General features: G+C 38.8%; 1 protein-coding gene across 4 annotated transcripts in view; it reads right to left on the bottom strand.

The window, feature by feature from the left end:
* Window positions 1-26,011, bottom strand: part of STXBP1 (syntaxin binding protein 1) — a 103,639-nt gene that overhangs the window by 7,560 nt on the left and 70,068 nt on the right. For 3 of the 4 annotated variants that reach the window (XM_072632502.1, XM_072632504.1, XM_072632505.1), the window contains exons 9-19: window positions 25,515-25,645; window positions 23,703-23,810; window positions 13,715-13,775; window positions 12,748-12,813; window positions 11,967-12,047; window positions 9,870-10,008; window positions 8,938-9,047; window positions 7,752-7,853; window positions 6,155-6,240; window positions 4,202-4,356; window positions 2,417-2,540 (exon numbers count right to left, since the gene is read on the bottom strand). In XM_072632502.1, coding sequence (XP_072488603.1) covers window positions 2,431-2,540; window positions 4,202-4,356; window positions 6,155-6,240; window positions 7,752-7,853; window positions 8,938-9,047; window positions 9,870-10,008; window positions 11,967-12,047; window positions 12,748-12,813; window positions 13,715-13,775; window positions 23,703-23,810; window positions 25,515-25,645 — 1,149 coding nt within the window. In that variant the 3' untranslated portion in view covers window positions 2,417-2,430. The remainder of the gene's footprint in view (window positions 1-2,416; window positions 2,541-4,201; window positions 4,357-6,154; window positions 6,241-7,751; window positions 7,854-8,937; window positions 9,048-9,869; window positions 10,009-11,966; window positions 12,048-12,747; window positions 12,814-13,714; window positions 13,776-23,702; window positions 23,811-25,514; window positions 25,646-26,011) is intronic. The other variant, XM_072632503.1, reaches the window with a different exon arrangement.

Raw genomic sequence — 26,011 nt, 5'->3', positions numbered from 1 at the left:
GAATAGAGTGCCAGGCCTGGAGTTAGGAAGACTCCTCTCCCTGAGTTCAAATCTGGCCTCTGACACATATTAGCTGTGTGACCCTGGGCAAGTCACTTAACTCTATTTGCTTCAGTTTCCTCATCTGTAAAATCAGCTGGAGAAGGAAATGGCAAAACCATTCCAGTATATTTGCAAAAACAACAAACCAAAAAATGGAAACATCACTGAAATGACTGAACAACAACATGGAATCAATGTCTTAGCATTCTTCAGTTTAAATCCTCTCTTTAAACATATTCATTCTCTCACTTCACTCCCATCTCCAAGCTCTTGGCAAAGCCTATTGATTTCACCTTTGCAACATCCCCTGGATAAGCCCCCTTCTCTCCAGTGACATTGCCACCACTCTAGTGCCTGGATTACTGCCATAGCCTGCTGAGGAGAGGAGGGGGGTCTGTTTGCTTCATGTTTCCCCAGATTCCAAGCCAACCTCCATTCAGTTGTTAAGCTGATCTTTCTACAGCTAATATCTGACCAATTCACCTTCCCTTCCCTTATCAATAAACTTCATTGTTTATCACTATCCTATCACTTCCAGGGTCAAATATAAAATTTTTTATTTGGCACTCAAAGCCCTTCATAACCTGCCCTTCCCCACAAACCTTCCAGTCCTCTTCCACCTTACATCCCCCCCTCCCCCCACACACATAATCTGTGATCCAGTGACACTGGCCTTCCTGTGGTTCCTTGAACAAGATCCATCGTCCCACTTGGGGCATTTTCTCTGGCAGGCCTCCACACCTGGAATTCTCTCTCTCCTCAGCTCTGCCTTCCCTCAGGTCCTAGGTAAAACCACTTTCTACAAGAAGTCTCTTCCTATCCCCCTTAACTCCAGCGCCTTCCCTCTGTTGGCTATTTCCAATTTCTCTGTATCAACCTTCCTGGCTTGTCTACATGCTGCTCCCCGGTTAGACTGTGCACTCCTTAAGAGCAGGGATTATCTTTTGTCTTTCTTTGTGTTCCAGCTGCTTAGCACAGAGCCTGGAACATAGAAGGTATTTCATAAATGTTTACTGACTGACTGAGTGGTGTGAGACAGATTCCAGAATATAATTCTTCAGTGTTCTGAGGATTAGTGTTGGGGACAATCTCAATCTAGGGAGCTGGACTGTCAGAAAAGCAATCTAAAGCCTTGCACACTGACTACCCCAAACCACGGCCACTGCACAATTTCTTTCATCTTTCAGGACTTGGGAAACAAAGTTCTATTCAACACTCAATTACTCCTATTAATGGAAAGGGGGGGAGGGATGTAGAGACAATTGAAATACAGACAATATACCTCTGCCCAACCCAATTTTATTACAACTACTACTAAGCAACAAGATATATTTGAGTTTCAAATATGTCCTTTTCCATATTTCAGTGAATAACTCAAGGAAAAGGAAAAAAGCAAAGAATCTGGATCATCTACCAAATCAATAATATGCTTATAAATAATTAAGAATTGATTGTGCATCTAGGATTATGCAGGAGGATGAGAATACTTTTCATAACTATATACAGCCAAGAGAAAGACAGACCCTAAGACCTTTAAATCCCCAAAGGCTACTGAAAAATTTTCATAGGGTAGACAAACAAAATGGAATAAATATTGAGAAATTAAATGATTAGAAAAGTACTCCTTTCCCAGAAGAACATTACAAAATGAGAAACTACTACATTCACTACTCAGTATCACCAAACAACATGATGGCTGTACCCCCAGGTTACAGGTTCTTTGAAATTGTCCTTTGTGATACATGTCCATCACAAGAAAATAACATTTCTCTATACCAGCTCTGTCACCTACCTGGGTTCTACTATTTATTCTTTTTAATTCCAACAAACTCACTGGCCCTGTACCAATCTGTCTTATTTTTACTAACCTAACTATCTATTTTCATTGGTTCACAGGTCCGACTTCCTCCTGAATTAACCTAGACTTACACTAACAGTCATGTCACAATCAAGGGGTCATGGATTCTTCAGAGGCCTGCCCTATGCCCATAAACCCAGCCCTCAGTTTGGAGGCTAAGGTATCATGACTCAATTGCTATTACCTCCCAGCTCCCTCTACCAGCACTGGAATTCACATCAGTTAATTTTCAAATTAATTGTCAGTGGACTTCAGCTTTCTAAACTGAGCAGCAGGTAACAAGGTGTGAGGATGTTGGCAAGATTGGTCCCAGAGAGAATTTCATAGTGGGAGTTCATGAAGGCAGCACTGGACACATTTTCAATCGGTGTTAAGAACTGCAAGCATTTTCTAGTTAAAAGAAAACCAAATAAAAAATAAACTAAAAAGGAAAAAGAAAAGAAAAAGAGTGACGGAAGAATCAAAGAAAACCCTTCAGAACAGAAGAGTTTCTTTTCTTTAATAAGCTGCTTTTACTTTGTTCCTGGCTCTCACTCCATTGTTGGAGCCTGATCCTCAAAAGATACCCTAGTGGACTCCCTGAAGTCGGGGTGTCTCAGGTCCATGAGAAATTTGGTGGGAGTAAGAATGTGAGTAGAACCTGTGGGAGAACAGAGGCCAGCTGACTGCTTGAACAGAAGTATGTTACAGGAACATGCCAACTTAGGCCTATATTTTATGCAGCTGATGATGTGTGACGAAAGCAAGAGACACACAGAAATAAGAATACCTAAGAAAATGACACAGCATGCATTATTAGGTGAGCTCATACAGAGGACCTTCTGCTGTTAATGTTAGGCCTCCCCAGAAACTGGTTCAGTCAACCCAAGCTCCCGATTCCCAACTGAATACGTCAACTAAGCCTCTATTGCAAGAAGGAGGATTTAATACAAAGGCCCAGCAATAAACAGCTTCTGTCCAAAGGAATATTATTTGGATTATCTTCAAAGGACACTCATGCAACAATTACACAACAGAATCAAGAGCATGTTATTACTTAAATACTACATATCGATGAGGACATTTACACAATTTAAATGCAAACTTCAATAAGAAATGGCTGATCAGACAAATGAAGCTTTAGAAGGATTAGGAAAAAGGACAGGGAGGTATATAATTTATTTTAAAAGACTATTAAGCTATTAAGCATCTGAGTTTTTCTATCATATAGAACAAGGCACTTTCAGAGATAATTAATATCAGTTTTATCAGACCCCAAAGTGACAATTTACAAGTGAATTGGCCTTCTTGTCTAGTGGTCTGGCTAATACTTGAACTCAATTATCCTGATATAGAAATGCAACATGTATCTTTCCCTATTTTCGTTAAATACCGTTTGCATGAATGTAACTATCAGAACTACCACTAGATGCATAGTAGGAGAGATAAGCTTTACGTACTAATTTAGGTCAGTGTTTACCCTAATCCAACAACTGCCCTGAAAGGTAATATATACATGGACAGTAAGGAAACTCTTCTGAATGGGAGACTGATTTAATGCAACTCCCTTTCTAGTGTGACAGGTATTCCTCTCTCTAACATTTGGAATACTATCTGAAGCTTCATTCTAATGAATATTGCTTCTAGCAGGTGCTCAGCCATAGGCTGGATGGCCTCAGGGAAAAGGAAGAAGTAATTTTAGTGGAGTATATGCCAATGGAATAGATTGCCACTGAAAGGTACCCCAGAGCAAATTCCATTTCATTTTGGTAAGAAAGTGAATTTCGCCAATTTACTGTTCTATACCTGAACAATTCTAAGGGGCTACAAGAGCTCCTGAAAATCTGAGGGAAGAAAAAAATAGTCTTTCCCTTTGGTAAAGGACTTTTTTGCCCTCTGATTTGGGAAAAACCAGCAGGAAGCAGGCCAGTGAGCACAGCTAGGGGACAGTGGTAAAGAATCCAATCCCATGTTTCTCTACATAGATCTGGAAATAGATGAGGCTTGTTACACCTCATACTAATTTATACTGATATAGACAAAGGGAAAACCCCGGAAGTCAAGTAATAATGCTTCATGTCCCATCTTTAACTACAGCTTGCATATTACAAGATGTTTTCCCTTACTGAAGGGTAATGAGGAAAGATAATAGACATCATATGCAACCTTCCCCAAATTGTATTTCATGTACTGTCTTCTAGAAATTAGATTTTGCAGGGGAATTGGAGAAGGAGAGGCTGAATGAAACACAAAAGCATGGGATGGTGTCAGAGAATGCTATGAAAATGCCCCCTTCCCAATGGAAACTGCTACCCTACTCACCTATTAGCACCTCCCACTTTCCATTGGCTTGTGTCACTTCATAAGCACATCGCATCTCGTTCAAGCTCACACCCCCAAGGATGAAAATGATGAGGCGAGGGCCAGTTCTGTACTCACCAGGGGCCTTGTTCTTATGCCAATGTCCATAACGGGCACTACATAAGAGAGGAGAGACAGATGTGTGTGTACATATATGTACATGTATACATATATATACACACACAGTGAATGAGGGAGACAGAATAATAAGTGAAAACAATTAAGTTACAAATCTATCCCACGTCTCATGCTTTAAGAATTAACATGATCTCTCACTATCCCTTATACAGAATTGTATTCAACAAAACATTATCTACACCCCAGCAGAAGGAACAGATTCATTGAAACTGGAAGGTTTTGATGTCAAATTGATTGCTATAACTCTAGATATTACTGGCCTGGACATCTCTGGGCATGTGAAAACAATGGTTACTTTGAATCTAACATCACAGTGGTGTCTCTTCCATCATCCTTTCACCAATGTCCTGGCTGGACAGCTAGAAATATCTGAACCACTCTCTCTACTACTAGCCTGCCTTCTTCTTTTCACACAATTGTGGGTTTTGGTTGTAATCTGTCTAATCTAATTGTGGTACTGTTTGGGGTCTCAGATTCTAATCCAGGATTGGCTGACATAGAAGTTGGAAAACTTTTTAAAGTCAAATAGCACCAGAAAGGGTAAGTAATGCTTTGAGGGCTATGAAAAAACCCAAGGTGCTGACAGAGAATGGGAAAAAAAATAGTAGAGAGGAAAGGAGAGAGGTAAAAAAAGCAAAGACAAGAGAAAAGGAGACAGAGAAAAAAGGAGGTGTATGCGATGGGAAGTGATAAGGTACCACTAATAAGGTGTCAGGGACTAGCCACACTGTAGTATCAATGACATACGTTCTCTACCCATCTTGATTCTTCTCTTGAGATAACTGAAGTTATCATTATTAACAGAAAAAAAAGAAAGAAACACAGCTGCTACAAGGTTATCCAGGGTTTATTGCCTTTTCTCAGGAAAGGTAAACATACTTTTGGGACACAGGAATTAAAAGGCAAAAGAGACTAAATAGATAAGGACAACAGAGGAAAGTCTAGAAATGGTATGTGCTAAGAAAACATTAAGGAGTTTTAAATACTAAGTCTATTTGTCTGGACTCTAGAGCAAAGTAAAAATAGAATACAGAATGTATGAATAGATTAAAAATTAGGAACATCAGAACTATTAAAAAAAATTCAAGGAAAGAGTCATAGAAGAGTAGAACACATACAATGCTCTGAAGAGTCACAAAAACATAAGTAATGGGTCCCTCATTATTTAGGCGTTTGAGCCCCAAACACCAGTTAGTGAATGGAGGTCACTATGACACAAGCCCAGAAAGAAAACGGATAAAGAATGGACCCATAAGGTCCTGAGAAGGACTCTCTTCACCAGCCAGAGTGGCATCCTTTCTGCAGTTTCTAGCCTTAAAAGAGTGGTCTAAACATTGAGGCTAATTTATGCAGGGACACTGAGCCAGTATGTGTCAAAAGCAGGACTTGAACCCAGATCTATCTGGCTTCGATGCCAGCTTTCTATCCACTACATACCATGGTGCCTTTATGTCAGATGCCTATCCTCCCCATACACATATACATGTTAATTTATTTAATTTTGGGAAATGTTTTATTGATGTGTGCGTTTTTAAAAATATCCCTACCACCTCTTAGTGACTTCCCATCCATGACCCAAATCTAATCTATTTGGTTCAGCCATATTTTCATTAACTTTATGTATTCCAAGAAAAAAAAACATGGGAAAAGGACTCCAAGCAGAGGACAATGTCTTACTCTTCATACTTTAACAACAGAATGACTACATAGATGAAATCTCACTAGGAATGGACATTTTTTTTCTCTCCACTTCTTCCTGCAGGTGTTTTTACATACCTGACAGCAGTGGTACTGAAAGAAGCTGATGAGCGGGTAGAGATATAGGGGTAGTGCTTGGTATCAAGTTTATCATCAATAGTGTCCTAGAAAGAGAAGAGACAGAGAAATCAGTTTATTCAACCTGGGTTGTTTGTATTTTAAGTATGCATATAAGCACATATATACTAGCATATCACACACATGTATGTATATGTACAGTTATATCTACTGAACAGTCCATGCTCACGGCCAGGTGTACGGCCATCCTTGTGCAGTCTATGCTGATGTGGAACGGAAAAGCATCATTTTCCCTATTTCTCCCCATCTAAAATGCCTCAGTATTTTTCTTCTTGCCTCTATTCTTCTTTTGCTTCCCACACAAGGTTAGAAGAAACAGAAGAGAAAAGGCAAGGGAAGAAAGGAAGAGGGGCTCCTAGGAACAAATGGAGGAGGAAACAACCCACTCCACCCATGAGATCTCAACAGGTTCTTCTGCGGGAAAAGGGCAGATGAGCAGCTACTCAGGCAGGGAAAGCCTCAGGTCCCAGAAGGTTCTAGGAACTGAATTATCTAAGTGGGTAGACTGTTTAGCGCCTGGTTTTTCCTCCTTGCTGCCCAAAAATCCATACTATTTTTTCTGAAAGTCATGGCACATCTATAAATTCCATATGGCAGATTAGGAGAGGAGAAACTAGTTAACAAAGCAGATCTGAAAATGGAATTAAAACAGCAGAGGCAAAAAGATGGGCAAGGCACATGGGTGCCACAAAAACATAACTTGACCTTCATATAAATTGCTTCTACTTTTAGGGTTAGGATTTTTAAAAAAAGTAGAGTGGCTCACCAGATTTAATTCATTTCAACCAATATTTATATTAAGTACCTCCTCAATTCAGGGCACTGTTCTAGGCACATAGGATATAAAGACAAAAATGAAATGATTGAGGCCCTGAAGAAGCTTAGATTCTACTGGAGAATACAACACATGTGCACAGACACATATATATAAATGAAGCATAACAAGATATAACTAGAATGTATTGTAAAATTTTCTAACCCAAAATGTATGGATCATAATACTCATACTATATGCCTAATTCGCTGGGATGTTATGAGGAAATCACTTTGTAAAATCTAAGGGTCAGAGACTGTATTTTTTTTTCATCTTTGAATTCTCATGCCTAGAACAGTTCCTTGAACATATAGGTATTTACATATCTGTTGAATGAGTGCTGTCAGCTAACAAAGCACAAATAAAACATTTCTCAGTCATACTTCTCTTTTACTACTGTTTTTCTGATCTTGGGAGTGTACTTAGCTTTTTGTTTGTTTGCTGTTTTGAAACTGTCATTATTTGGGCCTCTGTGATTTGAAAGCAAGTTCACATAAACAGTCTAACAGACAAGGAAATCCTAAACAAACATAAAGCAGTATTTTGCTGCTATTCTTTAAGAAAAGAGTAGGTTAAGTGTGAAACAGGTGGAAAGGTTCATGTATCGTTGAATTCAAATCATTGTGAAAAAGATTTCATGTTCATTGGGGTATATAACTTTGCATCAACTACTAAGGAAGGAAAGAAAACTGAAAGTTGTGAACCATGCAGCCCATCACTGACCTCCATAATGTCTTTAATAACTGGAGTCCATCGTGAGAGCTGGTAGGTTTGCTCACTGATGCGTTCCTTCCGCTCTGGCTTGCTTCTGCGACGCAAAGTGGACTGAAAACAAAGTATTAGTTTCTCAGTCAGAGGCCCACTTTTGAATTGGATCACATAGAACTCTATGAGTATAGAGAACTCAGAAAAAGTGACACATTTTTGGTTTTGAACCAAAGACAAGGGTGGTCACTTTTTGCTAGCTGTTATCATTGAGGGATCTCTACAGAATAAATGTCTCTGACAAATTATTTAAAGATGATCAGCCTTCACGTAGAACTGGTAAGTGGCAATTGCTTCAAATGTATCCTTCTTGGGAACCTGTAGGGAATTTGACCCTGATATTCTAATCTAATCATCTAGGTATTATTGAGCATAAGGACCCCATGGCTATGACTTCAGAGCTATGAATAATAAGAAATGTAGGTCAAACACCTAAATCACTTTGTAAATTCTTATAAAAAGCACAAGCTGATAACCAATAATAATATGTTGTCAATTACCTACAAAGATGACACTATTGACTCATCATCAATAAGACCCTTGTTTTCACTTGTTTTTTCCACTGTTGAGGGTAGACTACCATGGGCCAGCCATACCTGGTCAACTGTCTTGCAAATGCATACCATTTGTCATGGAGTGAGACAAGAACAGGAGGCAGTCTGACTGTGGGATCCAATTTTTGTTTTTATACAGTTTACTGACCTTTTGCACTATGCTCTAGCAAACAATGCTAGTCAGTGCACAGAGGTAGATAACTATCTATAAATGTACTACAGGCAAGTCTGACAAGCTAAGTTCATAGGGGAGTTGGTTTTCTTTTTTTAAGTGTTCTTCAAGGTTCCTTGAGATCCAGTGTTTATCTGAGTACAATCTTATTAAGTGCATTCTGAAACCCTGACTTACTTGTGGAGATGCTCTTAAGGCTACTGCCAAGGATTTTCAACAGTTCAGAGGGTGAGAAATAGTATCAGGACCAACACTGGTAAAATTCCTTGATTCTACTTTTCTAGTTTTATCATTCAGACATTGCTGAGCCCGAGCAACCCTCACTCTTCCCCAAAGTGAGCAACGTCACAAAACCTCATTGCTGCCACTCTCAGAATGGGACATCAATCTCTAAGAAGTTGAGCAGCAGGAAACATACATCTGTAATGATGGGCACTCCCAGGTGAGCCATGTTGGTGATGATCTCACTGTCCTCTGGGGGAATCTGTGCATGCTGAATCAGTTTGTTCAGATTTTCTTCAGTGATGCCTAAAAGAACAGTGAGATCCAAACCCAACCATAAGACCAACCATACTGTCTTATAAACACTTTTTAAAAAGGAGACCTCTTTTTACTTCTAAGGTTTTTAAAAACATTAATTGTTTTGTTCTCACAAACTGCCTATGGGGGGAATAGGAAATAAAAATTAGCATACTAGATTTTAAAAAATGAAGTGTACAAAGTAACATACCAGTGATTAGTCAAAACTAAACAGTCTAAATTCCAAGTCCCCCTATTCTACACACTAGGTTAAAAGTTTGTAGGATATCACTACTGTTTCAGTCCAAAAGTACTCACTTTAACCTCTCCAAAATTTTTCACTATTACCATATAGCTCTACTATTTTAATAATTCCTCCTCCTACAGAGACAGTAGCCTAAATCTGGGCAGGACAGCTTTGTTGTGAGTACTTTTATTCTATACTAGGGATACTCAAATGTCGATAAAAATGGTTATATGAAAGCAGAGTCAGAATACATTTGAGATTTAAATTAAATACCCAGTAAATATGGAACTGATAAAGGCCTGATATATACTTCCTCATTCTCCCCCAGTACCCATTTCTCCACAACATCCTTATCATTAATATACACTCAAATTATCAGGGTTGCTTTAACTCTTTACTGGTAGCTAAATCTATAATTTTATTTTCAAAAAGGAAATAATTGGCTATTTCTTACTATTTCCCTTTTCTCTTCCATAGCTGCTGAACTATTTTCTCTCCTCCTTGCTTCCTCATGCCATGGCGGTCCCATTTTCTATTCTCCATTTTTCTTAGAAACTATCTGTTACTCTGCCCCCGACTCCTACCATTTTTCAAGAAGATGTAGAGAAGAATGATGCGGATCTTGTCATAAGTACTGACATTTGCATCCAACAGAATAGGAACGATAGCTCTCATGGGGTCCTTGATCTTCTCCCCTTCAGCATCAGTGCCCATTGCCAGGTCCTACAGAAAATATAGACCTTAATGGTGTTTTTCTCAGTCATAGCTTGAACACTACAATAATGGGGCCTTGGAAAGATAAAAACTTTGTAGTGGAGATGTTTAGTTTAAGTAGCCATGACTAATCTTACAAAATCACACTCTAATAGAATAATCTTTTCCATGGAATTAGGGAAGGTTGGTGAAATCTCAAGAAAAAAGAATAAATGTTACTTTCCAAGGCACTAAGAAGACAAAAATTATCTGCTAAGTTAATTGCTGCCAGTCTTCCATTCTTTCTGCTGAGTTCCAAGGCATTTACGCAGCAGCTCCATCAATCTTAGTTGGGGTTCCTCAAAGAAACCTTTCCAAAAAAGGCACAGAAACGACAGATTTTGTACACAAAGGGATACACTTTTTCACCTGAATGGCTGAGGTGTTTGCTGCTGTGAGGTTGCCATGCCTGTCCTGGTGTGCCTGTTCCTGTTAACTCAAACATTGCTTGACTTTGTGCTTGAAATCACTTTTTTGGGGGGGAGTTTTAGGTGCAGCTTCTATACCTCTAGTCTTTACTGAATCTTCAACTTCTCTCTTTGCAGTCAAGTTCTCTTGCAAACAATGTTTTGCGTGTCTCAGAATAATAGACTGACTTGAAAACGGCTCCCCCTGCCCAATACCTAGCATACACCTCCACCTCTTCTCTGATTGTTAAAACTCTGCTCAGGTAACATCTTCCACATGGATCTTTTCTTGATCCCCCAGCTGTCAAGACCCACCCCTGCCAAAGTGTACCTTGAATTTATTCTGTTTACTTACTTATGTACACATTGTTTCACCTGATAAAATTTAAGCTCCTTAAAAGTAGGGTCTGTTTCATTTTTGCCTTTGCATCCCTAGTACCTAGCACAGTGCTTGGAATATAGTAGTTACTTGACAGATGCTTACTGAGTGGGTGACTGACTGAAAGATCTCGTGTACTTTTGAATTAACATTGCCCCAAAGTCTTTCTGCTTCTTTCACCCATGAGGCTGTCTAAGCAATTTCCAGATGGGCTGGTCTGTTTATAGTATTTGTCTCTGACCATTGCATTCTTTGGGCAGGGTTGGACTCTATGACTTTTGAGGTCTTTTAACTCTAGGATTATGCAATTCTGGGATTCTCTAAATCCTAGAAAATAATGGCAAATGCTACAAGAAGTGATTTCAACTCCAGCACTTTCTTATCTGTGAAATTAGAAAGAGGTATATTTATGAGGATTTAGAATGCTCTTAATGATCTTCTCTTTCCCTGGGATCTCTCCTTGGAAGTCCAGAATGCATTTTGGTTAGGTAGATATTATTTAATAATGTCATATTTATACAGTATATGATTAGTTATTCCATTCCTTGGAAATTAAGACTGCATTTAGGTTAGGTAGGTGTTAACTTAGTAATGTCCTATTTATATGACATATGATTCCATGTAATTCATGGGTAATACAGTCATCCCAATTTTTTCTAAGAAAAGAAATTAGTTATCAATTGGTGGAGGTAGAATTAGAAATCTAATCTCTTAAGTCTCATTCTCAGGCTAAGTGGTCACACAGTCCCTCTAAGTCGCTAGTAGGCTACTTTCTGTGTCTCTCCCTCTGATTTTTTTCTAGTCATTGACAGCAGGTCAGGCTACAACAGAAAGAAAAAGAAAATCCAAATTCATAAAAGAAAGTCAGCTAGCACTATCAGCATCGCTTGCTAAGTTCACTCATCTGGCCATTTGGTAGCTTTGGAAGGAATCAAACATGCACTATCCAAACAGCACAGCACAGCATTCCAATCCAATTCAGGTCCTACCATTGAGAATGGAACTGTATTGGGTCCAAGGAGTAGAGACTATACCATCTAGTCTATTTCCCATGATTCTGCAGAATGTTGAAGGTTAGAAGTTAAGACCCATCTGATGAATGTATAGGATAACGGATTTACCAAAGGCTGAAAAAGGCCTACCTGCTCAACTCGGCAGAGTTTATCCACAGTGCCTTGGTAATGCTTCATACAGTCCTCAGCAAGGTGCAGATGAGTTGAATACTATAAGGAAGAATATAATACTATGAACAATGCTATGTAACTAAATGATTACTATAAACATCCTAAGACTTCAAATACTTGGGCTAGAGAAAGCAGGGAAACAAAACTTCTCAATTGGACACTTGTGTCCCACTTCAAAAGAAAAATGTCATGTTTCATCTTCTAACTTAACTTAGGGAAGCAGACAGAACCATTGAAATGCTAACTGAAATCTAAGGCCTGAACATAACCATGTTATAGCTACAATAAGCACTAGGAAGGAAAATCGTAGAAACTATATAGTTATTCAGAGTTAAGACACTCATTAATATAGATATCATCTACTTCTCTGAATTCTCCCTACCAAAGAATTTATCAAATTCTTTGGCTATATTAACACCATGGTAGGGCAAAGTAACGCCTGGAGGTACCACTAATTGTCACTGGCAGGCCTACTACATACTGCAAGGGAGAGAAGGAAGGAAAGAAAGAAAAAAAGAGAAATGAAAAATGAAAGGGGCATGGAGCAATAGAATATCACCAATAACTGCTTCAGGAGTCACTTTATGACACCTCTGCTTCTCCCCTAAATAACTTCTTACTAAAAAAGCCATAAAACCCAAAATTTCCAAGCATTTCTAACAGAAAATTAGAGTAATGTGGTTTATTAAGGAAAATAGCTCTACTAATGATTCACTTTGGGGTTTTTGGATCATCATACCTTGCTAAGTTCTTTCTGGTATTGGGGCATCTTCTTCAGCATCTGGGACAGGTCTCTCATAGTGGTCTGGAAGGAAACAAAAGCACAGTGTTTTGTCTACATTATTTACATACTATTTCTGTAAAACAGTTTTCTAATATCATACTGGACAACATATGATAATGGTTAATAAGATCCTTTCCTATTTTCAAATTTTGTGATTCTGTGAAACAAAATACATTTTTTTTTAATTTGAGGAAGTTGTCAACTAAAGGCATGACTCCATGAGAGTTTGATTTTTTAGCTTAAAAAATTATATAAATACTGTAGTTATCTTTGGGAAAGGGCTACAGGAACTCTAAAGTCCAGAAATATTTGGTACCAATAAGAAATATTATTTGTGATTTAGGGAACACAAAGTTTATACTTCAATGTATGAGATAATTCCTAATTGGATCATTCAATTCAATAATTCAACAAATATTTACCATTATGTATTACTAATAAATGCTTGCATAAAAGCCTAGTCCCACCCTGAAACATTCATAACCCATGCTATCTTCTACAGAAATGGATACTCTCATGAGTTCAACAGATTTGTCCACTGATATAACCACCAGCTAAAAAGTGGTAAGAAGGCTCAACACCACGAAAATTAAAATTTTTCATTTCTTGTCTTGGCAAGGACATTATACCTTCTCTTTGCTTTCTCTTGAATGATTCAAGGCAGTAAAAACTGGATTACAGGGCAATGAAAAGGAAACTAAACTTAGCCACAGACTGAGTGTCAATCTAAAACTGAAATTCAGAAATTAGTAAAATTAGAGATAAATAAAAGTAAATACACGACTTATCTAACATGATGAAATTCTCACCCTCATTTTCCTAATTCTGTACCTTTGTATCATCCCTCTTTTCTTACTCATCTATAATAAAGAAAAATTGAGGATTAACTTAAATTACATTTGAGCATCACTGATAGTTTCACCTTTTCTCCTGTGTTCATTCTTTTGCTGGAAGAAAAATCTTTCAGGGAACGGGTGACCTCTCTGGAAAAAGAGAAGGTAACTTTTAGAGAATGCTTCTATGTAGGTGTTATAAAAATACTGTGCTCTCTTTTTTTTCCTAACAAAATCCTGTTTGGCATTCAAAGCCCTTTTTACTATGTTCCTCCTCTCCCATCACACCTTTCCAATCTTCTTTTTAAAAATTTTATTTTAAAAAATATTCCAATTTACTATTTATTTTAAACATTATTTTCTTTTTAAATTATGAGTTCAGAATTCTCTCCCTTCCTTCCACCCTCTCCCACTCACTGAGAAGGAAAGAATGTGACATCAATTATACATGTGAAATCATGCAAAAATATTTCATTATTAGCTATATTTCAAAAAAGGCAAGAAAAGTAAAATGAGCAAATTATACTTCAATTTGCACGTAGAGTTCATCAGTTCTCTCTCTGGAAGTGGATAGCATTTTTTCATCATGAGCTGTTCGGAACTGTCATGGATCATTGTATTCATCAGAGTAGCCAAGTCTTTCACAGTTGATCATCATTAAAACATTGTTGTTACTGTACTTATTGATCTCCTGGTTTTTCTCACTTCACTTTGTCTCAGTTTATATAGCTCTTATGTCTTTCTGAAACCATACCCCTTGTCATTTCCCACAGCATAATAGCACTTCATTGCAATCAAATGTTCCAACTTTGTTCACCCATTCCCCAAATGATAAGCATCCCCTTAATTTCCAATTGCCACTATAAAAAGCTGCTATAAATATTTTTGTATATATAGGTCATTTTCATTTTATTTCTTTGGGATACAGACAGTAGGGGAGCCCTTTGGGCATAGTTCCAAATTGTCTTCCAGAATGGCTGGACCAGTTCACCATTCCATCAGCAGTTCATTAGTGTACCTATTTTTCCCTCATCCCCTTCAGAATTGTTATTTCTGGTGTGAAGTGTTACATCAACGTTGCTTTAATTTGACTCTCTAATCAATAGTGATTTAAAGAATTTTTTTCATGACTATAGACAGCTTTGATTTTTTTAAAAAACTGCCTGTTTATATCCTTTGACCATTTATTATTTGGAGAATAGCTCTTATTTTTATTAACTTGAATTAGTTCTATTCTCAGTATATTTTTGAGAAATGAGTCCTTTATCAGAGAAACTTGCTATAAACATTTTTGATATTACTTCCATTGTCTATGATACCTGTTAGCAAAATGTAGTTTTCCTGATTACCCTTTCTCATTAGGTCTATTTTTTATTTTGCTTTATCTGAGATCATGACTACTACCCTTGCCTTTTTTTTTTTTTTCAAATTTAGCTGAAGCCTGTAAGATTCTGTTATTTTAATTCTGTGTGTGTCATTCTGTTTCATTGAATCTCTTGTAAAAAACATATTGTTGGACTCTGGTTTCTAATCCATTCTGCCATCTGCTTCCATTTTATGGGTAAATGCATCCAATGCACATAGATAGTTATGATCACTATGAATTTCTCTCCAACCCAGATTCTTCTGTTTCTTGTTCTTTTCTCTCTTTTTATCTTATTCCTCCTCAAAATTCCATTCTGCTTCTAACCACTTCCTCCCTTAATGTGTCCTCTCTTTTATGACCCCTTTCACCCCACCTCTCCTTTCTCTTATCCCCTTTTCTCCCTACTGGGTAAGTTACATTTTTATAAACAATTGGATGTGCATATCTGTCTGTCTATCTGTCTTCTCTTTGAACCAAATTCTTTTTTAATTGTATTCATTTATTTTTAGATTTTGACATTCATTTCCACAAAATTTTGAGTTCCAATTTTTCTCCCCATCTCTCCCCTCCCCCACCCCGTAATACCTTGCATTCTGATTAGCCCTTTCCTCAATGTACCCTTCCTTCTATCACACCTCACCCTACCCTTATCCCCATCTTCTCTCTTTTCTTATAGGGCAAGACAAATTTCTATATCTTATTACCTGTGTTTCTTATTTCCCAGTTATATGTAATAATAATTCTCAACATTCATTTCTAATACTTTGAATTCCAACTTCTCTCCTTCCCTCCCTACCCATTCCCACTGAGAAGTAAAGCAATTCAATACAGGTTATCCATGTGTCATTTTGCAAAAGACTTCCTGTGTAATACTAACTATATTGCCCTCTATCCTACCCTGTCCTCCCTTTTTTTTATTCTCTCATTTGACCTTGTCCCTTTCCAAAAGTGTTTACTTCTAGTTACTCCCTTCTCCCATTTGCCCTCTCTTCTATCATCCCCCTCACCCCACTTGTCCCCTCCTCCCCTACTTTCCTGTAGTGTAAGATAGATTTTCATACCAAATTTAGTAAGCATGTTATTCCCTCCTTAAGCCATATGTGAAGAGGGTAAGCTTCACTTTTCCCCTCTCAACTTCTCCCTTTTTTCCTTCATTGAACAAGACTTTTCTTATATTTTAAATGAGTTATGGCCTGCCCCATTCCATTTCTCCCTTTCTCCTCCCAGTATTTTCTTCCCTCACCCCTTAATTTTTATTTTATTTTTTTATGGATATCATCTCTTCTGATTCAACTCAACCTGTATTCTCTGTCAATATATGTGTGTGTGTGTGTGTGTGTGTGTGTGTGTGTGTGTAATACCTCCACCTACCCAAATACGGGAAAGTCTCAAGAGTTACAAATATTATCTTTTCATGTAGGAGTGTAAACAGTTCAGCTTTAGAAAGTCTTTTATGATTTCTCTTTCCTGTTTACCTTTTAATGCTTCTCTTGATTCTCATGTTTGAAAGTCAAATTTTCTATTCAGTTCTGGTCTTTTCATCATGAATGCTTGAAAGTCCTCTACATTATTGAATAAACATTTACTCCCTTAAAGTATTATACTCAGTTTTGCTGGGTAGGTGATTCTTGGTTTTAATCCCATTCCTTTGACTTCTGGAATATCCTATTCCAAGCCCTTCAATCCCTTAATGTAGAAGCTGCCAGATCCTGTGTTATCCTGATTGTATTTCCACAATACTTGAATTGTTTCTTTCTAGCTGCTTGCAATATTTTCTCCTTGACCTGGGAACTCTGAAATTTGGCCACAATATTCCTAGGAGTTTCTCTTTTTGGGTCTCTTTCAGGAGATGATCAGTGGATTCTTTCCATATTTATTTTGCCCTCTGGTTCTAGAATATCAGGGCAGTTTTCCTTGATAATTTCATGGAAGATAACGTCTAGGCTCTTTTTTGATCATGACTTTCAAAGTCCCATAATTTTAAAATTGTCTCTCCTGGATCTATTTCCCAGGTCAGTTGTTTTTCTAATGAGATGTTTCACATTATCTTCTATTTTTTCATAAAGTCATTAGCCTCCATCTGTGCCATTCTAATTTTGAAAGAACTATTTTCTTCAGTGAGCTTTTGAATCTCCTTTTCCATTTGGCTAATTCTGCTTTTGAAAGCATTCTTCTCCTCATTGGCTTTTTGAACCTCTTTTGCCAATTGAGTTAGGCTAGTTTTCAAGGAGTTAATTTCTTCAACATTTTTTGGGGTCTCCTTTAGCAGGCAGCTGATCTGCTGTTCATGCTTTGACTTCATGTCTCTCATTTCTCTTCCCAGCTTTTCCTCTACCTCTCTAACTTGATTTTCAAAATTCTTTTTGAGCTCTTCCATGGCCTGAGCCCACTGGGTGGGCTGGGACACAGAAGCCTTGATTTCTGTGTCTTTGCCTGATGGTAAGCATTGTTCTTCCTCATCAGAAAGGAAGGGAGGAAATGCCTGTTCACCAAGAAAGTAGCGTTCTATAGTCTTATTTCTTTTCCCTTTTCTGGGCATTTTCCCAGCCAGTAACTTGACCTCTGAATATTCTCCTCACACCTACCTCGCCTCCTGATCCTCCCAGCCAGCGTTTGGGGTCTGAGATTCAAATGCTGCTTCCAGCCTTAGGGCTTTTGGGAGGGCAGGGCTGCTATTCAGTGTGAGATTAAGTTCAGGTGGTCAGGTCGGGGCAGGGTCGCCTCTCAGGCTCAGTTCCCTCAGGGGGTTTATGCACAGACCTTCCACAATGGATCCAGGCTCCTGCCCCCTTGGGGAGCCCCTGTCTGCAGCCGCCTCTCAGCTTCTACCTCCGGGGGGGGAGGGCCTGAGTTATGGGGGCACCCCACTCCCCTCTCAACCCGCCAAAGAGACTCTCTCACCGACCCCCGTCACCTGTGGGTGGAGGGACTTGTGCGGCCGCTGGAGATCCCGTCCCTGAAGCCTGCTTGGATCTGTATCTCTTGGTGCCGCGGCCGCAGCAGGTCTGGGCTGGGCTCTGCGTCTGCATCGCGACGGACCTTTTGCGAGAGGTTTGCAGGTCCCTCTGTGGGTGGAGGGACCTGCATGGCCGCTGGAGATCCCGTCCCTGAAGCCTGCTCGGATCTTTTCCTCTTGGTGCTGCGGCCGCGGCAGGGCTGCACTCAGCTCCCAGTCCCGGCGCCCAGTCCGCAGCACGAAGGACCCCCCGCGAGAGGTTTGCAGGTCTCTCCGGAAGAGAAATCTCCCTCGCTCCAATATTCCGTGGCCTCTGGGTGCAGAATTCGCCGTGAGTTACTTCCCTGTAGCCGTTCTATGGGTAGTGGGTTCGGAGCTATGTGTATGTGCGTCTTTCTACTCCGCCATCTTCTATCTTCTATTTTTTCAAACATTTGGTTTTGTTTTCTAACTTCTTGGTTTATGTCATAGCCATTAGCTTCCCTGAACTCAATTCTCTCTTTTAAAAAAACTATTTTCTTCAGTGAGCTTTTGAACCTTCTTTTCCATTTGGCTAATTCTGCTTTTTAAAGCCTCCTTCTCCTCACTGGCTCTTTGGACCTCTTTTTCCAGTTGAGTTAGCCTCTTTTTAAATATGTTACTTTCCTCAACATTTTTTTGGTTCTCCTTTAGTAGGCTGCTGACACACTTTTCAAGCTCTTCTATGGCCTGAGGCCACTTCATATTCATTTGAAAGTCAAATTTTCTATTCTGTTCTGGTCTTTTCATCATGAATGCCTGAAAGTCCTCTATATCATTGAATGAATATTTATTCCCTTGAAGTATTATACTCAGTTTTGCTGGGTAGGTCATTCTTGGTTTTAATCCCAGTTCCTTTGACTTCTGGAATATTCTATTCCAAGCCCTTTGATCCCTTAATGTAGAAGCTGCCAGATCCTGTGTTATCCTGATTGTATTTCCATAATACTTGAATTGTTTCTTTCTAGATGGAGGCAGAGGCCTTGACTTTCTCTGACAGTATACCTTGTTCTTCCTCATCTGAAAGGATGGAAGGAAACACCTGTTCACCAAGAAAGTAACCTTCTATGGTCTTATTTTTTTTTCCCCTTTTTGGGCATTTTTCCAGCCAGTTACTTGACTTCTGAATCCTTTGTCAAGAGGAAGGTCCTAGTGGTCCTTCTCTCCCCAGTATCGTGCTCAAGGCTGAGATTCAGATCAGCTGCTCAACTCCCCCAGGGGCTTTAGTTGGGGGTGGGGCTGCCACTGAGGGCTCAGGTTCAGATCAGCTGCTCTATTCTGCCAGAAGCTTTAAGCTGAGCTGCCTGGACAATGGACCTCTGTTCCCCTCTCTCCCAACTAGGAAAGCCCTCCTACACTGACCTTTGGAGCTTTCTTTGTTCCTTGTGGGCTAAAAGATCTGGGACCCTCTCTGCTGGGAATTCTTCCCTGGAAGTCTGTTCAGGTCCTGTTCCTCCCAGTGCCGTGTGGCCAGGGCTGGGCTCCACTCTGCTCAGCATCCTGTGAGATAGACCTTTCCTGTTGGCCTTCCAGCTTACCTTTGGCTGGAAACCTCTTTCACTCTGTTGTTCTGTGGTTCCTGCTGCTCTAGAATTTGTTGAGAGTCATTTTTTACAGGTATTTTGTGGGCTGTGGGAGAAGCGCTAGAGTATATGTGTCTTTCTACTCCTCCATCTTGGCTCTGCCCCCTCTTTGAACCAATTTCAATGAGACTGAGGTTCAAGAATTGCCCAACCCCATCCTATTTCCCCTCCCACTGTAAAAGTTCTTCCTTGTACGCTTCTTTTATATGCAAAAATTCTCCCCATCCTACTTCTCTCTTTCCCCTTCTCCCAGTGCATCCCTTTTTCTCACCCCTTTATTATTTTGGGGGTGGGTGGGAGATCATTCCCACAAAATCAACTCACATCTATGCCCACTATTTAAAATCCTTTTAACTGTCCTAATAATTATAAATTTCTTAGGAATTATATATATCACCTTCCCATATAGAAATATAAACAGTTTAACTTTATTGAGATCTTTGTAACTTCCATAGTTATCTTTTTATGCTTCTCTTGAGTCTTGTATTTGAATGTCAGATTCTCTATTCAGCTCTCATCTTTTCATCAGGAATACCTGAAAGTCCTCTATTTCATTAAATATCTTTTTTTTTCTCCTGAAGGATTATACTAAATTTTGCTGGGTAGGTGATTCTTGGTTGTAATTCTAGCTCCTTTGCCTTCTGGAATATCATATTCTAAGCCCCCTGCTCCTTAACATGGAAACTTTGAGTAATCCTGACCGTGGCTCCACAATATTTGAATTGTTTCTGACTGCTTGAGGTATTTCTCTTTGACATGGAAGCTCTGAAATTGGATTTCAATATTCCTGGGAGTTTTCATTTTGGAATCTCTTTCAGGAGGGGATTAGTGGATCTTTCTAATTCTATTTTACTCTCTGGATCTAAGATATCGGGGCAGTTTTCCTTAATAATTCCTTAAAATAGTCTAGGCTCTTTGGTTATGGCTTTCTGATAGTCCAATAACTCTTGTTATTTCTCCTCAATCTATTTTCCAAGTCTGTTCTTTTTCTAATGAAATACTTCACATTTTCTTCATTTTTTCCCATTCTTTTACTTTGTTTTATTGTTTCTTGATGTTTCATGGAGTCATTTAGCTTCTCATTGCTCAATTCTAAATTTTAAGGAATTATTTTCTTCAATGGGATTTTGTGCCTCCTTTTCTATTTGGCCTTTTCTGCTTTTCAAGTTTTTTTCTTCAGTGAATTTTTGCCTCTCTTTTACCATCAGGCACTTTTTGTACCTTTTTTACCTTTTGTTAGTTCTCTTTTCATAATTTCTTTGCCTCATTGTCATTTCTTTTCCCATTTTTTTCTCTACCACTCTTCTCTTTCTTTAACTCTTCCAAAAATTCTTGTTCAGTTTTGTCTTATTAGCACTTTGAGGCTTTGTAGCTGTTTTCACATTGTCATCATCTTAGTTTATGTCTTGATCTTCTCTGACACTGTAGCACCATTTTATAGTCAAATTAATTTTTTGTTATTCTTTGCTCATTTTTCCAGACTGTTTCTTGACATTGAAGTTAAAGTTGGACTCTGCTCACCTGGGGGTGGAGAGGCACTGTACCAAACTTCAGACTTCCATGCTGATATTTTCGGAACCTGTTCTGGGGGTCTGTATTTAATGCTTCCAAGGTAGTGTGATCCTGGGAGTGTGGTCACTGTTTTCCTGATCAGCACTCTGGTCTTTAGCCAGGATGGGCCCCTGGTCCCCTGCAACCACAAGCACTAGTGCTTTCTTTGCCTTGGAACTGCAACCAGGGCTCCTGTTCCCTTATAACTGATACCCCCATTTCGTGCTCCTCTCCACTCTGGAACTGTGACTCAGAACCGCATATGGGCAACAGTGTTGCCAATCAGTGGCAGCAATGGGTCCCCCTGTAATCTCTTCTCACCAGTTGTACAACCCCCTTATCATCTCTGGGCTGAAAGCAGCTGGGGCCACCCTTGCTGCTGCCTCATGTGTAGGCTCTGGTCAGACTTCCACCCCAATGTCACAAACTTCTGCCAACCTCCTAAGTTTTGTTAGTCCAGAAAATGTCTCACCCTGACATTTTATTGGCTCTGATGTCCCCAAATTTGATGTGAGGTGTTTTTTAAAAGCTGTTTGGAGGGGAGTGTTAAATAATTTCAGCTTGGGTTGCCTCTAATCTGCCATCTTGGCTCCACCCCCTCCTTTCCAGTCTCCTTACACCTTACTCCCCACCACATAACCTTCAATACCTTAACACTGGCTTCCTGACTATTCCAAGCAAAATCAGGCTATTCCATCTCTCAGCTCCAGGCTTTTTCTCTGGCTGTCCTCTGTGCCTGGAATGCTTTCCCTTCTCATCCTTGTCTCCTTGCTTCCATGGTTTACTTCAAGTCCCAAGCAAAATTCCATCTTTAACAGAAAACCTTTTCCAACTTCTCTTAATCCCAGTGCCTTCCCTCTGTTAATTATTTTCTACTTATCCTATATGTAGCTTACTTGTACATATATTTGTTTGCTTACTAGTTAGAATTGTACTGTGTGCCTAGAAGGAAAATGGACAGAAGTTTCCTACATAATGGCCTTTGTCAAGCTCTCTCAGGATCCCGTTCTCAGGAAATACTGTGAGATGCTTGTAGCTAGAACTGCTTCTCAAAAGGAGCAATGGGGGTCAACCAGACATTTTTGATGATCCCTCTCTTATGACCCTCAGAGCTTTTGACCCTCTCCCCGCTCCATAGCCCCAGCCACGGGTCTTGTTGAGGTATGACCTTCTGCAGCCCCTCTCCTTGAGACAACACCTGCTTAGGTCTCAGGCCCCACTCCCACAGCAATTTCTGGGTATCTTCCCCTCTGACCCCTTCCTCTCCCCAGGGGTCAGCTGATCTTTCTCCTTGCCAGCCTGATCCCCTGGCCTTGCAGACTAATCCAGTTCAGGCAGCATTCCCCAGCCCCTCCCTCACAAGAAGTTGGACTTCTATATCTCTAAGTCCCCATCCCCACAGGGTCATCAGGGCTTTTCCCCTGAGGGAAGTGCCTGCTTCTAGTGGGACAATGGGTTTTAGGGACATAACTCCCAGTGCATCCTGGGTCATCTCCAGTCATCCTGATGAATATTTGATCACTGGATTCAGATGGCTCTGGAGAAGAGTGAGGCTGGTGACCTGCACAGCCATCCCTCACTCAAAACAAAGTCAAGTGAAAGTCATGTTATCATTTCTCTGATGACATGGTCTTCTTTGGCAACGAACGACGAACACAACAATTTGCTTACTTGCTATCTGTGCCATTAGATTGTGAGCTCCTGTCTTTTGCCTCCTTCTGTATTCCCAGTAATTAGCATGCTTACTGTTTACTGACTAACTGGTCCACCATAAATAGAGTATATATATTGAGTTATTTTTTCACATCGTTGATGGATCTTCATATACATTCCATCCAGACTCTATTACTTGGACAACAGCATTTATGATATATATGTGATGATTACTCTAGTTTATTAGAAGCAGTCTGGTAAGTGAAGAGTTAACAGATATATGTGGGGTTTAAATGCATTTCCCTGGCCACATAAGCACCATGATCTACTCAAATGGATTAATTACCGTATCATTTTCCCACTCTCTCTTCCTATGTATGAACCTATGTATGAGATGGATTAACTATAGAGTCTGTTATTTTTTACTAAGCAGAATGGACAGGGAGGATTTCAGTAATGGAAACATCTTCAAGGTCTGACATACTTAAGATATATCAGCTACCTCTCAGAAAATCTGAATGGGATAATGAAAGGAATATCATATTTAAAATGCAAGAGATAAAGCAGAACTTAAAAGAAATTTGAATTGTGCTTGTTAACATATGGATCTTTCCAATAAAAATCAGACTTTAGTTATCACTTAATATACTTGTAATTTAATATTATATATTTATAAATCACTTGTCAAGAGCCCCAAATGATTTCTTACATTCCTAATACAGCACCAGTAACCCTAATTTTACAGTTGGTAAAACAAAGACTTAGAAATTCAACAGGCCTTATTCATACAAATCAGCAGTCTGACAGCTCAGTCAGGCAAAGAAGTTATGTTTAATAATTCTTAGCTCAGTGTTCAATCTACATTACCCAGTCTAAATACACTGCTGAAAGTTGATACACATAAAAAAATTCATTTATTGAGAACAAATGGGAAAAAGAGAAACACTTACTGGGATACTTCTGCAATGTGTTTGTGGCGCAAAGCTATCCACAGATCATCATCTTCATCCAGAAGAACTTCTTTCACTCGAGCTTCTCCAATCCCACTTGTTTCATACCTGTAGGAAAGATCTAACTTAGGTGGAGAAAGCTCTCACTCAAGAAATACAACTGTTCTTACAGCTCCTGTTCCCTGCTACCTCCTAGACAGTTTTCTTTCTCTCATTTCAGGGTAAGAATTTCAGTCAGGACATCTACCATACTAAGTTGCATACCCACCTGATATGTCACTTCTGGTCTATTACAGCAACATTCAACATAGGAGATAATCACTAGGGCATGGAGATAAACTGAAGATCCAATGAAATCATGACTTTAATTTTAAAATACCTTCAAAGTGTCAGCTTGTATGTTCTTCACCAGAACCTATTTTTAGCTACTTAAAGAAAACGTAAAAAAAAATTTTTTCTCCTCTGAATTTGTGAATAGTTGCCAAAATGTATGGTCTCCAAATAGCTTTCATTATCTTCCTGAAGCCAGCTCTGTGTACATTTTATATATGAGGCTATTAAGACTTAGTTGGGCAACAAATATTGAACAGCTGAACAAAGATAAACATAATTGAATATTATTCCATATAAGTAATGGCAAATATGAAAAATTCAGAAAAACATGGGGAAGACCTGTATGAAGTGATACAGTGTTAAGAAAGCTGAGACAAATGCATAATATACACAACTACAATTTAAACAAAGATAAAACTATAAGGAAACCAACTCAGGTCCAATGTAACAATGCTGGTACTATCCTATCAAAATTATGCACTCATGCTTTCTGTTAACAATCAGTAAACTAAAAAAATAAAGAGTGAGGTATCATCAGTCATTAAGTCTAATGCTTAACTGTTTTCAGGCAACATAATGCTGTGTATGTTTGGTGTTTCTTGGAAAGTGTGTTGTGTCAAAACAAAATATGTCAACAAAAACTATGTATGTATTTAGTCAAGAAAGATTTTATCAATTTCAAGACAGTAACTGAAAAAGGTAGAAATCATATTTTTTTTATCTCAACCTTCTTTAAAATTTTTATTTAAAACTTTTATTTCAACCTTATTAATTAATGATGGCAAGTAGTTTTAAAATAACAACATTGTAACAACATTCCATGACAAGAAAAGATTGGGTTTCAGAGTTCAGAAAGTCGCAAAGACAGCTTTATGCCTGGAAAAAAAAGATTCCCTTTTTGTGAAGGACAGAACCCCTTTTCTGTACTGAGGAATCGATAGAGGTTAGTTAATACAAACTTTGCTGAAATATTTTAGAGATAGTCCTTGTCCAATAATATTAATAGATTTTAACTAAAAATAGGATAAAACAACATATCATATTCATACAAATTAGCAGAGGACTACAGGTTCACTGAATAAAACACTATCAAATTTCTACTTTTCCTCTAATATGGTAAACATAACATGGTAAACATATGGAAATGCTGATTTTGTAGGCTTTTGGAAGACTCTACAAACTAATCAGCAAAACTGTGTTAGTGTTCCATCTTTTTCCAAGACTAAACATTTTCTTCTCTCTAAGCACTGATTTCATGAGCAAACCAGGAATTTACCAAGTATTAAGAATTAAGAAGGCAAACAGCTGACACAAATAACATTTTAAACCTGTCAGGTAGTAAAGAATATTGACATATCTTAAAGCCTATGTGCACATCAAGAGTATGGGTAGGCTGGCTATTAGTTTTAGTAGAATTAAAAGTTTACCCAGATTATGTGCAAGGCAGTCATACTTAAAGTCTATAATCACTATACTCACTTGTATACATCATTCTCAATAGGCAACAGGTCATAGCTCATAGCCTGAAAAGTCAATTCATGAAGCACAGGAGAACTGGGATCAAAACCACGATCCAGTATAAGGAGCTGGGAACGAGCCTTGTCTGGACCCTAAGAAATGAAAAAGTGAGAAACCTTGTTTTCACAGCCAGTCAAATGCAAAACTAGTATCTAGAAGTAGTATTATGCTTGCACAAAGGCCTTCATTTCAAACTAAGATATGAACCAAGAAGTTAAATCTCCCCTGCTCTTCCTCTCTCTCCTAATTACACCTAATAACCTTTTTGGAGCTTTTCAAAAGGCCAGTAGGTTAAAAAATGCATAAGGAACAATATGAAAATTGCCATTGTCCACAAGTTTTTCATTTATCTGATGTGTAGCATTTACAAGATAATGTGTTACAAGATAACTTACTAATGTAGATCTTTTGCATAGTATTTCTATTTTTCTCTCATTCAGCTTGTGTTCACTTAGGTA

The sequence above is a fragment of the Notamacropus eugenii genome, chromosome 1 (genome assembly GCF_028372415.1).
Source record: "Notamacropus eugenii isolate mMacEug1 chromosome 1, mMacEug1.pri_v2, whole genome shotgun sequence".
Lineage (NCBI taxonomy): Eukaryota > Metazoa > Chordata > Mammalia > Diprotodontia > Macropodidae > Notamacropus > Notamacropus eugenii.
Note: the sequence above shows the minus strand (reverse complement) of the source record. Positions and strands in the feature narration are given on the sequence as shown.